Genomic DNA, 18,091 nt, shown 5'->3' with positions numbered 1-18,091 from the left:
GTAGGAGGAAAGGGTTGTCTGTGTACATGAGGCAATTGCTGCATTGCCCCAAGATGCCCATATTCATCAGGTAGACAGGAGAAATCACTGGGAGCTGACCCTTAGACATGCCTGGATAAGTGCTTATTTATTAAGTACTAAAAACTGCTTTCCTCTAGACAAGTGAGGAAAGTTGAGTGCTGTAGTAATTTGCAGCTTATGTAGTGCTTACAATGAGTTCTGAACAAGTGCTGAGTTCAAAGAAACAGATTTGAGTGCTGAAACTAGAAAACTGGCTAGTTATAAGAAACAAAACTAAGCTAGAAGGCTTCCCTCCCACACAGAAGGGCTTGGGGGATCAGAAGCCTACAAACAAACAGTCTAGATCACTTAGGAAAGGCAGGAAACAAGCTTAATTTTTTTTTGTTCTCTTTCCCAGATGCTCTCTTTGTACACAGTAGGAGTGCCTGAAATCAGAATATGATCTCACTGCACTCAGTTGAGTGAGCAAATGAGATGGGCCCAGGAAGAGTATCCAAACACAAATTTACAAGAGGGGCGGGCAGTTTCAAAGCCACTAAGAAACACCAAAACAGAAACAGGGAGGGTGGGTGGAAAACTAACTGAAGAACAGAGTCAAAACGTCCACTTCAGTTAATATTCATGCAACACAATTAAATCAATTTAAATACTGTATTATTTGATAAAAGTGCAGATAAAAGGTGCTTAAATTCTCATATACGTCCAGTTGAATACAGCTAGATCTTAGCCGGCCAAAGCTGAGGTTTTTAAGCAGAAAATATTTCAAACTGTACCACTTAAACAGGCAGTGACAGGAAATCAAAGAATGTAGCTACCCCCACACCTGCAATTACTAACAGACAAAATTCAAGCAAGCACTAACTGAAGATAGGGGTTCTGAAACATAGTAGCCATAACTGCATTCAAAATTGTCAAACTGGAATTATACCAGCACCCAAGGACCAGAAGGGCAATACCTGTACCATTCCAGAGTTTCCAGATTGTGTAGAACTAACTTTGAAAAACCCCTTCACTATGTTATACGATCTAGACTTTTCCTCAAATGGAACATACTAGAAGACTTAGAACACAATCCTGCATGAATAAAATTGCTGGGTGTGTTTGCCATAATGGTTAAAGTCTTCACTGTATAAACACAAGGTTCGGGAATTGATTCTGACCATGGGATATTGGCTAGGCTTAAAACAGACCTTCAGGGCACTTAGCTTAGTTTCACACATGAGTCTATGAACACAATCCTGCATGCATGAAAATGATGAATATAATAATCAGAGGAAAGTTAACCTCTCCAAATGGATGCATAGTTTAGACTTGAAATTCTCTGCAGAAAATAACAAGAAATAATCACCACATAAAAGGGCTGCTATTTCACCCTAAACAGTTTTGTCCAGCAATGTGAAACTTGCAATACATCTAAGTGAAGTACTACAGATATATACATTCACTATGTACTTTTAGCAGAGAAGTACCTCTAACCACATTCTGTTTGCCACTTCAGCTGCCTAATAAAGCATTACATGACCCATTAGTCACCAATCTCCTTCTGGGGAAAGCTAGTATTCCATAGTTCTTTCACATTCTCAACATGCCAAAACCAGCATACACTTCTACTGTGACACTGTTCTCCATTCTGGTGTTGTGCCATTCTATCTAACAACATAATATGGAATATCCTCCACATTTCTCACCGTTTGTGCCTGATGTAGTTGAATGTTTACATTTGGATAACTGCTTTTTTACTGGGCTGTTAATTTAGACAGTCGTTGGTTTTAACTGCACGTAAAAAGTTTACCAAACCACAAATGCTAGGTATGTGGTTAAACCGCATGCTCAGCCACAGGCTTTCTGTCCCAGCTGTTACACAAAGGAGACTAAAAGCCAGTGGGGATAACTGTAATGGTTTTCAAAGTCTTTCCCACAAATGCCTCAACAGAAATATACAGCCTAATTCTGAAAAATTAACACTGTTACTACAGTCAACTTAAAACATCACAGTTTTTTCTTTTTAAATAAATGTTCTTGTAAACTGGTAAAAATAAACTATCGTTCATAAAACCTTAAAAATGAACCACATTCAATGTGTCTATCAAGTCTCCTGAGAGCCAATAAAAGAAAGTATTAACTAAATTAATGTATCATCAACAGCCACAGAAACAAATCATCCTTAGTATCTCATATTAATAACTACTGAAATTCTAGTTTTCTTATACAAACAGCAATCCATCTGCAAGACTTAAAATGAAGACTAATAAAATATATTCTCTAATCAGATGTGTTAACCAGCAGTTTGGTCTGCAGTAATAACACACAACTTTATTCAGAGAAAACAAATAGCAATTACAGTCAATAAATGTAAATATCAGCATTTTCAAAGTACAGAAATCAAAACAAATCTATAAAACATCTAGCATATTATATTAAAGGAAAAGAATACAAACTAGATTAAGTAAACAAGCCAAACAAATTAGTATGTTTTCATGGTGTTCTTTTATGGATAACTAAATAAATATTTAACACAAAACATTAATAGACACCTGATAAAAAGGATGCTACATGGTTACTCAAGCTACGTTTATTTTTGCCATTGTGACCTATGTTACAATTGAAAAGGATGTGAGAAAGCCCAGTTAACCCATTTAACAAAGAAGCACACTAAATCCAAAAGTTCCTGTTATCAGCCTTACCTTGCAAACTGCTGTCACTAATTTCTTTGCACTTCAATATGTTCTAGGTTGCCTCAAAACTGCATATGACACTAAATGATCATGTATTTTACATACAGTAGGTCTCTTAAACATAACTCTTAAAATAATACTTCCATTTTGTACCTATTCACAACAGCTAAGTTTACACATTATTTATGAACAGTTAAGTTTACATGTGATTCAACCAGTGACAGCTAATAACTTCAAAGCAACACAGGGATGCAGAAATCATGCAACTGGGCAAGGCTAACTGGAAAGGAATGGGGCTATATACTGGCATGGTTAGATTTGTGCAAAGTTAAAATCTCAGTAGCATGCTTCTGGTGTAGTTGCTAGTTCAAACCACAACTCAGCCTACAGTAAACACTGAAACTAAATTCTGAGAAGCTAGAAAAGTAGCACTAATGGACTTGCCTCCTTCAGGACCCATGTTAATGTTCATTCCCTAGGGTCGCTGGAACAAGTTTTTTTCTTTTTTTGATGGGCTTACAGCTCAAGCTACACTCTTACAATTTTACATAAATACTGGTGATATACCACTGTACATGCTAAACAGTCTTCTAGCAGTAGCTGTCCTCTTCTGAACACATCCCAAGAGTACTTTGAGAAACAGAGTTCATTTAGACATATAAGGTGATTACAACAACTTTACTGATGATGTACATCAACTGTTTGACTGTGAACAAATAAAAAAATGACCACAAAAATTTATTTCAATTAGTTCTACTCAAACAGAAACTAGCCCTGCCAAACCACTGCTTAATTATGGTCAATCAATAACAGGGGTCAGTCACTTTCGATAGAATGACATAGTATCCACCATTTAAAACCATTTTAACCTCTCACACACACACACACACACACACACACACACACACACACACACACACAATAAAAGTCTGACATATACAGTGCAACTCACTGCAAGCTGCCCCACCCGTGAGCTTGTGCGCACACACACACACACACACACACACACACACACACACACACACACACACACACACACACACACGCACACACAAATCAAGCTACTCAGCTCAACAACACTGGCATATAGACACCATTGTACAGGCTGTCTAGTAATGTCAACTTAACAGCACAACATTAATTAAAAAAAAAAACTGCTTTAGTAAACAAATGTACCCTGCACCACGTCCTTCATCTACCCTCAACTACAGGGAAAAGTACTGACTTACACAGGGATTCAGTACAGGATGGGGTGACAAAAGACAGAGAATGAGAACAGGGAGGGAAATAGCAATTCCTTGATTTAAATCCATAAACAAGGGACTAAATCAAATCAAGGTAACAAAACACACACAAAACAGGCAATTTGAAGAAAAAGAGGATGAATTTTAGAGAGAAAAAGTAAGGGAGTATATTTCTCTATACAGAATTGTGTGTGCATGAACATAAGAATCATCAAAAAGGTATTGGAATTCAAGAATGCAAGAAAAAATCATATGACACTTAATAAGGAATGATATAGTACCAATTAAGGAACGGGCAGATCAGGTTTTCAAAGAAATTATTATCCCCTGACTGCTACCATACATCTGTATTTCTGCTAAATCTATTGGCATTTATTCACTAAAACAGTGTAAAATCAGAAAATCAGTACAACACTGACTAGGCATCTAAACCTGTTCTGCAACATCAACAGAACAGTTTGGAGGGACAGGTACATCTTGCAGGGGATACCACTGCTCTGGAACAGACTCCCCATCCGCAAAAAAAAAAAAAAACAAAGTTCATACTTGTCCATATTCAACAGCAACTTAGATCTGTGGGTGGGAAACAGAAAATTTACCCCAGCATTGCCCCTATACTAGTAATGGACAGGGGCAGCTCCTAAATGCTTTATCTCATGCATGGGTCCCCTCAAATTATCTTTAGTATTAATATTAGGGGTAATATATTTAATTATTACGCATGGGATGGATAAGGCCAATCTCTAACCAAATATGATAGGTTAATTTGAGCACAAAAAGGGAAACTGGAGAGGCTCAAAATGGCCAGCAAAGGCAACTAGCCTAGTACTTGCCTATGAATCTGTGATCCTATAAATGCAACCAGGATGTAAATTAATTTGTTTTCCTGCGCAACCTAAAAAAAACATACAGAAAGCAAAAACCTAGTCAACACAGCATCAAAATCAGAATATAAGAAGCTCAGGAAAGGAAAAAATAATTTGCTTCTCATCTTTGTATAATGCAAGCAAAAAGCTTTACACTTAAGGTGTACGACTGCAGTGAAGTTACTTACTTAATTATTGTTAATTTGCTAAGGAATCAGTCCACTGAAGACTCTTTTTAGCTATGAATGGCACCAAAAGAGTAAAAGTATTTGTAATATATACATAGACATTTTACAAGCAGGCAACTGGTCAACATGCTTTGGGAGACAGGAGGAAAATGAATTACCTGGAAGAAAGCCACAGACAGAACAGGAAGGATACTACAACCTTATTTCTGTATTAAAATAAATGCATCTCATATATGAAAGCTAATATGGGTCAACACTGACAAGTTCACTCAAAGAAATGACATATGCTACTTTTAAAGTGACTTGCTTCTTCTGATGATCAGATTAGTCCCACTAGCCTCGACTTATTACAAGGAAAGACCTGAGATGGTGATCATGCTAAATTGCGGTAATCTGTTCAGCACACCATGGAAAATCCCCATACTCTTTTCAGTAAGTGCTATGGGATCTTTTGCACCCACCAACTCCAAGGGAACCAAAGTTTAACCTTTCATCTGATGGAATGCACCTGCAGAGTGAAGCACCTCCATCTCTGAAGCTGCCCTACAGTGTCACTATATTACTTGACTTCAAACCACCTAATGTGAGAACAAAAACCACAGCCTTCTGATCTGCCTGCAACCAAAGGCGAGCATGGAATAAACTGAGTTACTGAAACTGCTGTGGCAAAGCACTGATTAACTTGATCGACTTGCTTTTCAGCAAATTGCTATCCTACAAGCATGTTTCATTCACCAGTCTTGGCACAGAAATATTTAGCCAAAGACTGTGCAACCTTTGGGATGATACAGTGGTGCAGTAGTTAGTGCTGTCACCTCATAGCAAGAGGTTCCCCAGTTCAGTTCTGCACTCCCTGTGTTTGTTCAGATTTCCTCTGTGTGCTCTGGTTTCCTACCACATTCCAAAGACATGCAGTAGGTGGTCTGGACACTCTAAACTGGCCATAGGCGTGAGTGTACATGCGATTGTGTAGTGTGGAAGAACTACTGTAGTAGGGCTAGACACTTGGCAGTGTAAACTCTGGCTCTAGATGACTGTTACTGTTGAAATGACACCTCAATCCCATGTGAAAAAATGGGAAAACAGTGTTGTGGATGGATGGATGGATGGATGGATGGATGGATGGATGGATGGATGGACTGTGCAACTAAGTTTTTTTTTTTGAGTTGGTTATATTAATTAAAAGAGTATACTGCGGCACGTGAAGGCATGTCCCCATCCCCTCCCACCACCAGCATAGCAACATGAAAATATTACAGTTTTGAACTCATTTGATAGAAAAGAGAGAGAGAGATCAGACAACATCGCCAGAAACCTGTAGCTGCACTGTTTTGCATTTTCAGGTATGCTTCTGATATTAAAAATGTAATCTAATATACAGAAAAATACACATTTGGAAATGTTTTCATGTTTTACTTCATTTTCCCACAACATCACACTCCTAAATAATATAATAAATCTATCACGTGTTCACATATAGAAGCAAAAATGTTAATGGCAAATCATACAGTTTGGTGCTTCAAAAACACTGACTGCATACTTAGGATGCAGACCAACAATAACATAAGAAACAACAAATAAGTTAACCAGAAAAGGACAGACTGCAGCTCTTGTTTGATGTTACACACCACATACTGTACACATTAAAGTTAAGATAATTTAGAACTTGTCACTGCACCATCCTGATGACAGAAACGGGATCTTAGATTTTCATTGTGGCTTCACAGCTGTATCAGGCATAAGCAGTAAAGAAATGGAGAAGAAAATACAGTCGACCCAAATTCCTGAATCCGTTTTTAACAATGGAAACACGAGCTTTTGAGTATCTTTTCACTCCTAATGAACCTTACATTTGTAAATCATAAAGATAATTACAATTCTGTAACAACATTTATTTTCTATAATAAATTAACTCACTAGACATGCCACAGTCTGATTCAACCCATTAGTGTTTCCCATATTTCACAGCAGCCGCTCTTCATAAAAAATTATTTTAATTCTGCATTTTCCCAGACTGTTGATGTTGGAATTTAAAAACTTTCAACATGTACAAGTCTACACATACAAAGAATCAGAAATAATCACATACTGTGCAACAGATGTTCCCTATAACCATCTTTTCGTGGAAATGTTAACATTACCATTGAGAAAACCAGCTCTTAGTTGCTTATACACTATTAGAACATATTTAATACACATATCTTGAAGTTTGCTTGTTCTATGACTTTTCCTGTCCCTCAACATGTATTTTCTGATAAAAACAGTACACTATGCAGACACTACACACGTTTAAGTACTGAGATGACTTTTTGTCCTTCAGAAAAATGCATGTTCATAGGAAATGGAGAATTCTGTAAGTATGCAAAACTATTGTCCCTTTGAGCGTTACATCAATTCTATGTGAATTTTTTGAAACAAGCTTGATTTGTAGCACCATAATTTCATTAAGGGACGCTCTACCCTTACTTGGCGTGCTGATTTTTTATAAATCTTTTTCACTTTAAAGAGATTATCATCATTTTTTAACTCAACAAGGATTTTGATAACTCTTCTCATTAGGGAATGGTAAAGTGCAAGAAATGTAAAACTCCACACCCTCCTTCCAAAGCCTACTTAAAACATGCATCTTCACCAACCATCTATGCAACTGTAATTGACCCCCTGAAGCCTCATCCACTCACTATTTCTACATTTCTACACCCCATCTGCACTGGACAACACACTAACTATACCTATCAATGTGCGAGCAATAACCTATATATGAGTGCATGCAAGTGTGTGTATGTTTTTATATATATATATATATATATATATATATATATATATATATATATATATACATACACATATATACATATATATATATATATATATATATATATATATATATATATATATGGGTCTACTTCATTTCACCTAACTTCCAATTCACTGACTCCCATTTGACTGAGACCAAATGACTGAAATTTCATTTCACTGACATTTCATTTCACTGACAGTTCATTTGACGGACAAGTATTATTAGCAAGAAAATGGAATATGCCCCCTTCCCCACTGTAGTGCGACCCTGGAGTTAGAATATATAGTTGGGGGTGTGGAGGGCACAGCCCCCCACAATGGGGGGTGTGGGGGTGAAGACCCCACTTACTTTTCTTTTACTAAGCAATATTATACCAAAACTTAACAATATCATATGAAATTAAGTGGGGGGCTGTGCCCCCCCACACCCCCCAACTATATATTCTAACTCCAGGGTCGCACAACAGTGGGGAAGGGGCATATTCCATTTTCTTGCTAATAATACTTGTCAGTCAAATGAACTGTCAGTGAAATGAAGTGTCAGTCAAATGAAATTTCAGTGAAATGGGGGTCAGTGAAATGAAAGTCAGTGAATTGGAAGTTAGGTGAAATGAAGTAGACCCATATATATATAGGTCTATATTAGATAAACAAAAGTTTATCTTACTGAACGCTGACATTATCGAAAATCCCGGAACTCAAAACTGCAATTGTGGGGGGCTGTGCCCCCACACCCCCCGCTAAATATTATATTCCAACTCTGAGATCGCACTACAGTGAGGAAAGGGCAAATATTCCCATCTTCACTGTACTGCGATCTCACAATTCCGGTTTCAGGTTATGGGATTTTCGCTCATGTTAGCGTTCGGTAAGATAAACTTTTGCTTATCTAATATAGACCCATATATATATATATATATATATATATATATATATATATATATATATATACACACACACACACACACACACACACACGCATATGTATATGAGGCGACAACGCTACTGTATTGAGAATGTTTAGGGATGACTGTGTATTGAGGATCTGAAGAAGCTAACTTTGGCGAAAGCGCTTATCCGTGTTTTATCTGCTATTTTATTTAACTAATAAACGAACCTGCATAAACTGCATTTGGACTTGGCTGCTTGAACAAACATTAACCTTGGAACCTTAATATTATACTCGATCTTCGCACTAGTGCCTGTTTTTTGACATTATATGTATATATTGTCTTACATGCATCTTACATGTACATCTGCTTGAATGTATATATGGAAACTTAAACATTTATATACTCTTATTCGATTGTGAAATATCTTGCAATGCTACCAGGTTCTTATCTACTCTCATTGTATATCTTGTACACTTGTATTTTCAACCAAAAGGGGTAATATCCTCTTATTGTACACTAACTGCTGTAAAGTCTATAATCAGTATGCTACTACTCTGTAATGTCTCTTTTGTAAATTTTTCTTCTCTCTGTAAACTTATGGAGTTTTTCTCCCCAGGACTCCGCTGAAAACAGACACTTGTTGTCCAGTCGGACTATCCTGGCAAACAAATGTTAAATGTTGGGTCTTTCGGCTTTTCCCGGTTAGGGGTCGCCACAGCGGAACTCCGGTCCACTAATGATTGGCAGTAGATTTTTACGTGCCAAGTTGCCAGCTCTAACACACAACCTTCAATGAAGGTATGCCCATTCACGCATATCTCCACACAGAAGACGCTCTAGCCGAGAATCGAACGGGACAACGTCTTACTGTGAGGCGACAACGCTACCGCAGCGCCACCACCACAGTCAAAAATAAATAAATAAATACATTTTCTGTAAGATGGGCTCATGAGTAGCCATCAAAAAGACGATATAGGGTCTTACTTTTAGGATACACATCTAAACGAGTTCCAGTTACTAGTGGTGTCCCACAGGGCTCAGTGATAGGGCCACTCTTTTTCACCTTGCCAACAAATTACTCTCAAAGGATATTTGTATATACAGATCTCATTAATACTGATTCTGTTCTCGTCTAATGAAGACATGAATTCCATAAACAAATATAAGCACAACATTCAACAGCTGTGTAAAAGACCTGGGTTTGAAATTAGGAACAAAATAAGTGCAAGGTAATGTTACTAAGAGCAAGTAAAGGTTAACAACAATGTTATACTGGATAACTCTGTCACACAGACAAAGGTTAAGAATTATCTGCGGAGTTACATAAATAACAAAATATCCTTTACTGAAAGATAAAAATAGGGCTTTTGAAGTTTTGAGATAGTGTTTAAAACTATGTCTTCAAAGGATGCTTGCATTCTTACTTATTTTTTATGCGTATCTTAAAATATAATGCAGCATTCTGTGCTTCCTCTTAAGAATGAATTAAGATTACAGAAACAAGTTCAGAAGAAATTTTCTAAAATGATTCCTAAATGTAGTGGTACAGACTGTAACACATGGCTGAGGTTACTGAGATTATGCAATATTGTGTATACACATATCCAGGGCACATTATGTCTGGGATTTAAGCTCTACGTAAATCCATGCCCTGAGTTATTTTAGGGCTTGAATTACACCACAGCCTGAGGATCTGAGGGACGGTAATACACTGTTATACTTTCTACTGTTACAACTAGTAGGAGGCATAACAAGCCAAGAAACCACAGCTTTTTGGAACAAGTTCCACTACAAATAAAGCAATCCAAAATTCTATGCACATTCAAATACTATCTGGATTCCTGGATAAACATACATTCTCAACAAATCCTTTAGTCTGAGTTCCAAGTTAGCATTCAAAGCCCCAAAACAGGTATCCCACAAACCTATGAAAACTGACGAGACATTTAAATTTAAATATGTATACCTGACTTGGGGGTCTTTGTCACTCACTAATTTGAACACTGACCCCAATTACTGCCTTACAAGGTGGAGGGTTACATATTCAGTACAATCAGAAATGAAAATCCACAACCTTCAGGAATTGTTATACAAATATACTGCTGCTAAAATGCACTCAAATAAATAGATCACCTACTTGTTATTGCCTTAATAACAGGAAATGACACTCTACTCTAAAAAAGGAATCACACTGGCACAGAGAAATAAAGCCCTGACGGTGCCTCAGATGACCAGAGTTCAACTAGCTGACTCAAGACACTGGAGGACATGTCAAAGGAGAGATGGGAATGACCCACTGAATGTCTGATCACCCATTTTGATGAGGAATGGTGGGATCAGTTTAAGTTGTATCTTTCAAGCTCTAAACAGTGCCCCTAGGTTTTCTCCCCTACTAAAAATATGATCTTGGTAGAAAATGTAAATTGTCTGCGTGAATGGAGGGGAAAGAAGTCATAGACACCAGTTAGTGGACGTAATATTGCAGGGCCAAAAATATATACAGTAAAAAAAAGTGACTCAAAAATGGAAATTCTTTTTCTCAGCACTTTCTGCTAAAAAAAAAAACGCCACAATCAATATGACGAAAAGGACCTAGAAAAATATCAAAGAATCTTTCTGACCCTCCACTGTGACTTTTTAAATGCCAGTACTATAAACATACATATAAAAAATAAAGTATAGTGCAAGAGTTGCACTACCATGCTAGGAGTAAATAAAGCACTTTATAAGTACATCTGGTGCAGATCCAGGGTTGTTTCTGCTCATTAATCACAGCATACACGATACATTACATCTGACTTGGCAAAAAAAAAATTGCCTCTTCATTTTCTTACAGCAGATACCTTTCTCCCATGAAGCAGCAACTGCAGTTGGTTACGTTACAGCAGAGGTGATGCTATGATTTAGGCCCTCAGATTTACCCTTGCTCCTCCTAAAATTATAGTGTTCCTCATAAAAATCAGACCTGCTGAAGGTACATACTTTATCAGAAAGATAAGCTAAGCTTTTACAAAGATTCAGTACTACAACTATATACAGTCTAGTATATAAAGACCTCCTTTGATTGTGAAAAAATAATAAGCTACTCCCCTTTCTGATCCTCTCCTAAAATGTTTTAAAGGCTAGTGTTATGATTTTTAATGACTGCAGGTTGATAAGTATGGTCTCCCCTGTATGAAAAGTGTCTGGCAAATTCTCTCCAATGTTGCCTGACATAACTTGTAACCTTTACTGAATATATTTGCTTATTATGTATCTGTTATGGTTTGTTTTATCTGCCTAGTGACAAGAGTCATGGCTGAAAAGTGTATTTAGACCTGTTCAATTAAATAGTTAAGAAACTGAAACAAATAATGGCCAAAGATACTTTTGTTCATGTGCCATTCAGACAAACTGTGTTTGATGAAGTGGTATTGAACTTTCCTGTTTTTGGTCTTCTAACTCATGAAGTACAGACTCAGTTATAATGCTGAGCCAACACCAGGTGAAGGTAAAATCTGTGCAGAGTGTTAGCTCAGCTTGTAAAGACACAGGTCAGCAAATTTACATTTTGTGTGCTGTGTGTTCAACTCTTGAAGGGGGATACATATATCTTATCTTGGATGGCGCAGTGGTGCAGCGGTAGCATTGTCGCCTCACAGCAAGAGGTCCTCCAGTTCAATGCTGGGGTGCCTTCTGTGTGGAGTCTGCATTTCCTCCCTGCATTCAAGTGGGTTTCCTCCCATGTTACAAAGACATGCATCTGCAGCATTTCTCCCGAGCCTCCCCTGAAAACTGGCTTCATTCCAAGTCGGACTTTCCCAGTTAACAAATAATAAATAAACTGTTATATTAGCTTTCCCTGTAGCACCAGGTGTAAATGCAGTGAGTTCATAGTCAGAACACAGGTGAGCCAGGGTTCAGACCCAACAAAATCTGAACCATTAATGCATAACAAGTCATTATAGTAACTATCTGATGGAGTTGTTTTTAAAAATTTTCTTACCCAAACGTAGCATGGCTGATTGATGAGGGTAATGCCAGAGTGAACAAATAAAGGCAGTCATAAGTTATCCTGGCTTTTCCTAACAAATGACTACTACTATCATACAACAAGACAAAACAAAATGTTTTAAGACACTGTAGTCATAGTACTACATGTTAGAATATATTCTCTTCTGATAAGAACAAAAAAATGTGTTTTGCTTATTTTATTACGCAATGCATTTTTGCCAATCTTAGAAAATAAACATACTGGTTTACACAGTGTTATGTTTTTATCACTTGAATTTTGCACTCAGGTTGCATGAGCTACAGCATATTAATACACAGTGTCTTGTTTTTTACGCAGACTAGTGGGACTTGTTAAATGCAACTGCCTGTTATTTACATTATGGCAAATTTTGTTTTCTTGTTGAGTGGCATGCTGTGTATGGGGGATGGTTTTGATGTCTTGTGAACCTGCATTCGTTTTAATATTCTTGATTTCATTTTATTTCTGCCAGATTTTTTTAGAAAATGGGTGTGTCATGCAAAATGATGCTTCCTTCCAGATGGTGTGCACAGCATGTACTTTGATGGAACAGGTGTACATTAGAATTTGTAAATGCATTTGCTGATAAACAGCAAATGGACACTCCCATATAAGGAAGAAGAAGAAAAACGGACTGTGCAATTCTTATGTTGAGGTCCAGTATGAGTTACTCCTTTAACATAACCATTCTCCTCAGATAAAAAAGTGTAACTATTGCTTTCAGTATTTTAAATGGCAGGATTCGATTTGGAGATTTGCATATGAGCATTTGATGTAACCATCTCAAGATTTATTTTTAAATGATTTTGTGTCACATTAAAGCATTGCTTTAACTGCATGAGATACTTTTTCCACAAGCGTTTGAGAATGTTATCGATTGTGGCAGCTTTTATTAATATTCTACTACCAGTAGTGTCAATTTCCTTAAAGCAGATCTTTCTGCAAAAGTGATAAGCCTTGACTTGACTGGGTTAGTCATGCAGGTTTTCACTGTATTTATTTACTGATTTAAAAGTGGCACATGAAACTATATTAACCACTATATAATAGTAATTGTCTCCATACATAATCCAACACATTAACTACTGGTATTCCAGCCCAGTATCCAAAGTACATAGTGGGATTACATATGGTCTTGGAAAAGTACCAAACCTGAAACCTATACTGGATGTTGTCCAAAATATAATTAATTAAACACATATCTCATCTCAAAATAACTCTTAGCTTTGGATATGGTTGCCCCAGTCAATTTGTATGTTAGTCTAACAATTTCTAATACTTAAAAGTGGCATTGCATTGTTGCCAAAGGACAGCAACTCCATATTCTGCACAGTGCTTCAGGATTTCATTTAATCCATAAGTAAATAACTGCCATAATAAATAAGGCTTTCATATTTTCAAAATGTGCAAAGTGGGGTAATATTTAAAGAAACCTGATAGTTTGCGAATCAAACCATGCAGCTCTCAACCTTCTATGTCCAAAATGAGGAACATTAGCCCTCATATTGTGGAACAAATGGGCAAAATGTGGAACACATATTAATGGCTTACTAACAACGTCAACTAGGAAAGTCATAGGGATGGTTAAAATATACTTATTTTACTTATAAAGATATTTTAATGAATTAATATGATTCATTTCTATTTACAAGGGATTTCACTTAAAAAAATCCCTAACACTGAATGCGTCAGTCTTTCAATGTGGAACTTTGAGGAACTTCGAGGAACATGAACTTTTAGACCCCAAATGAGGAACGTTCCCCGTAATGAGGTACACTTGAGAGGTATGTGGCCAGTGCAAAAAGCAGACCACAGTTTTCTCAAAATTAAACCTCAGCGTTATAGAATTTCAGCCGATGCTGTTCGTTCGTACCAAACCTGTGTGTTCAGATACAACAAAATTGCTTTACTCAACTGTTTTAGGGAACACAGGAAATACTTTGTCCTAAAAATTTCAGCACATTGCAGTTTTTCGTGTTTTGCCACAGTACGTTGCTGATGAAATAGGGACTGTCCTGCATAAAGACGTGCGAGTGGTAAGTAACCCTATAATACCTTGGAAACATTCGCACAGTATTTTCCCCACTTACACAAATAACTGTGTGTATAACACACACACACACACACACACACACACACCTTTGCAACGCTAAACAAACGGCAAAATGCATGCGTGACATGTACAGCGTGCACGCCTTACAGAGCTAAGCAAACTGGCAGTAGTTCAGAAGTTACACTTCAGAGTATCCAGACACCCCCCCTAACAAACCCCAAACCGTTATTGTACGTTCAGTTCCCGTAAACCTTTCAAAATCAAATGTGCATAATCTGCTTTTCTTCATGGTAAGAATACTCAAAAACACCTCAAAACTAAGACAACACGGGTATTCTGAAATTCTAAACAATTTCCACTGTGTGAGTTAAACGCTAACACTTCCCTCATTAAATAAATTTTCGTCAGCATCACAAACTGTATATGTCATTTTCTAGTGAAACGTATTACCACGGTGATTGGTAATAACCAACATCGCATCAATGCAACTCACCATTCTTTACTGTTCCGTTCGTGTCTGCATCTGCTGCTGCACACAGAAAAGGCACAATGAGCAGTATAAGTGCCCCACAAAACGCCATTGCTTCCAAATACACGGGAGCTGATCCACGTTATTTTTCAATTCGATATGAAACAGCCCGACAGAAAAAGTTTCGCCAGCAGAAAGTAAAATCACCTTTCGGTGTTTAATTGTTTCTTACAATTTCAAGTAACACGTTTCGAAGGTCTGAACGACTCCTAAATGGGAGAGGTACGGCTAAATGTGCCTCTCTTTTTACACGAAAACAAGATCCTGCAAAACCGACCACCCTTCTCAAATATTTCTGTCCTTCTGCCTTACGGGCGAAATGACTCAGTGCAATTTAAGTCAGGCTGACTGCCAACTTCCTTGCTCATTATCGCGGTTAATGGCATGCGCCATTCTGTTCACCATCGGCTTGGGACTTGGTTGGTGACATTTTTTCTTTTCACACAAATAAACATACCTTCCAACTTCTTTAAGAATCTGGAACAAAGGTCAAAATAAAAGGAGGACAAAGGCCCCAAATCCTGGACAATTTTAATAGTATTCCAAATCACTTAAAAAGTAAACAGAGAACTTCAGGTTTTGCGTTAACATGCATGTTCTGAAAAATAGGAACTTGGTATGAAACTCTGACTGCCCTTACTAACTGTAACCCTAAGTGCTTTATCACAAAATTAGGGTTGCCACCTTTTAGGGACAAAGTGAGATATGGGTGTGTGGTCAATATGACACTGGCTACACCCACTTACATGAAATTTCCATAAGATGGTGAAGGAGATGCAGTTATGAGTGAAGTTATTCCAGCATACTGAAATCTCACAAACCATTTAAATCGTGCAGCTTTAACAGTAATAGTGAAGGATTACTGCAAAACACACACATTTACTCAGCTGTAACCACTGAACATGTCCCCCACCCCCCAAAAAAAATAAAATTGTACCCATATTTTCACTTTAAAGTATTCCTTGCGAGTCATCACTAACCAGCCACTCTAAAATGAATAAAAATGCACAGCAAACCCCATGGACCCCATTTACCTCTGAACATAGCAATTAAGAAAAAAATGAATAATAAACCTATAGCACGAATATACCCAGCACACCCGTCTTACGTAACCTTTGCCCAACTTCCTACCTGCATACATCTCTCCTGATACAAGTCCCAATGACTCAGACATCTAGACCCCAGCTATATAGCTTCACAGATTCTAATGCAGTCAAACATTTGGTTGCTAAACTCACTATCAGCTGTCTGGAATTCGGAGTTATCACTGTTCAATGCTCCAGCTAGTGGCACTCTAGACAGTACCACCTCCTGAGCGCTAGAAGGTGAACCACTATAAACTGAAGATTAGTTTTGCTTCGACCACTTCCAATATAATCCCTGCCTACAAAACAAGATTTAGAACTTTGATGTTATGAAATACAGAAGAACAAACACATTATCCTTACAACATGTAATCCAAAGGATGACACACTCAGGAGTGCAACCCTATCCCCCTTCTTAAAGTACACTTCAGTATCAGTAATCCATCTACATGATGTGGGAGTAGCATCCACAGCCTTCTGCACTAAAGGCAACTATGCTACCTGCTGTGCTACTAATTATCATTGCATGTTCTGAATAACTCAAGATTAGTGTCTTACTCGCACCCTGTCAGCTCTTCAGCATCTTGTTCCAAGACATCCATTAGTAGAAATAGGTTCATAGGTTCATACATCTGCCCTAGGGCATTTATAAGCCTAGCCAGAATGTGTTTGGCTTTCGCCACCCATTTTAAATTTATTTTGCTATGCCCTTTTTCGAGGTTAGTATACTGTGCCTCTGTCTAACAGTGACACAGAAGTGATACCCGGGGTAAACCTACGATCTCCCATCCACTCATCAAGATTCCTCTTGAAGAGAGTCAATGAGGGACTCTGCCTAACCTGGACTGGGATTTTATTCCAGAGTGAAGGGAGCCTTTGGGTTATGAATCTGTCCCTCCAGCATGTCCTATTTATTTCAGTGCTGAGGTTCAAGTCTCTCGAGCGCGTAGCTCGATGGGATTTGGATTTTCTGAGGTGCAGCATGTCCATTAATTCCGGGTTGGACATGGCTTTATACGTCAGGCACAGATCGCCTCTGAACAGGCAGTATGCCACTGAGAAGAGCTGGAGTTTCTTTAACAGGGCAGCATATGGCATCTGTTTGAGCCCTTTGATCCTCTTGGTGAGGTACTTTTGGGGTCTTCCCAGTTGCTGCAGGTGTCTAGTAAGGTACATCCCAAAAGGGGCATTGTACTCAATTATGGGCCTGATGAGGGATGAGTAAAGAGGCACGATGACGTCCCCTGATCTAGATGTGAATCCCTTCATGATTAGGTGGGCTATATAAAATGTTTTTCTAACCACTTTGGCCACGTGGTTGTCAAATGAGAGACTGCTATCAACTTGGGTCCCCAGGTCCTTAATTACTTCTTCTGTACTTAATGGATTACCACCTATGTGGTAATTTGTGGGCACTTTGTTTTTGCCAAAGGGGATGACTATACACTTTTTGGCATTTAGCTTGAGGCCATGGCTCTGGCACCAGTTGTCTGTTTCTATGAGGCCCTTTTGGAGGATGCTTGTGTCAGCTGGAGAGTCGATTATGGTGCCCAGTTTGCGGTCATCTGCGAACTTGGTCAGCCACAGTCCTTCCGTGTTGGCCTGTACCTCCAAGAAATATATACCGAACAAGAGATGTCCCAGGACTGAGCCTTGTGGGACACCACTTGTAACTGGTTTGGAGTCTGACATGACTCCAGCAATTCTAACCATGTGGGTTCTGTCC

At 38.1% G+C, this 18,091-nt stretch overlaps 1 protein-coding gene across 3 annotated transcripts in view; it reads right to left on the bottom strand.

The window, feature by feature from the left end:
• F2R (coagulation factor II thrombin receptor) overlaps window positions 1–15,638 on the bottom strand; it is a 446,991-nt gene extending 431,353 nt beyond the window's left edge. Inside the window, exon 1 of one of the 3 annotated variants that reach the window (XM_044063968.1) lies at window positions 15,245–15,638. In XM_044063968.1, coding sequence (XP_043919903.1) covers window positions 15,245–15,332 — 88 coding nt within the window. In that variant the 5' untranslated portion in view covers window positions 15,333–15,638. The remainder of the gene's footprint in view (window positions 1–15,244) is intronic. The other 2 variants (XM_044063969.1, XM_044063967.1) reach the window with 2 other exon arrangements.
• Window positions 15,639–18,091: the final 2,453 nt, after the last annotated feature.

Source organism: Protopterus annectens, chromosome 2.part2 (assembly GCF_019279795.1).
Source record: "Protopterus annectens isolate FY-2018-M chromosome 2.part2, PAN1.0, whole genome shotgun sequence".
Taxonomy (NCBI): Eukaryota; Metazoa; Chordata; order Ceratodontiformes; family Protopteridae; genus Protopterus; species Protopterus annectens.
This window is presented reverse-complemented; position numbering and strand designations above follow the sequence as displayed.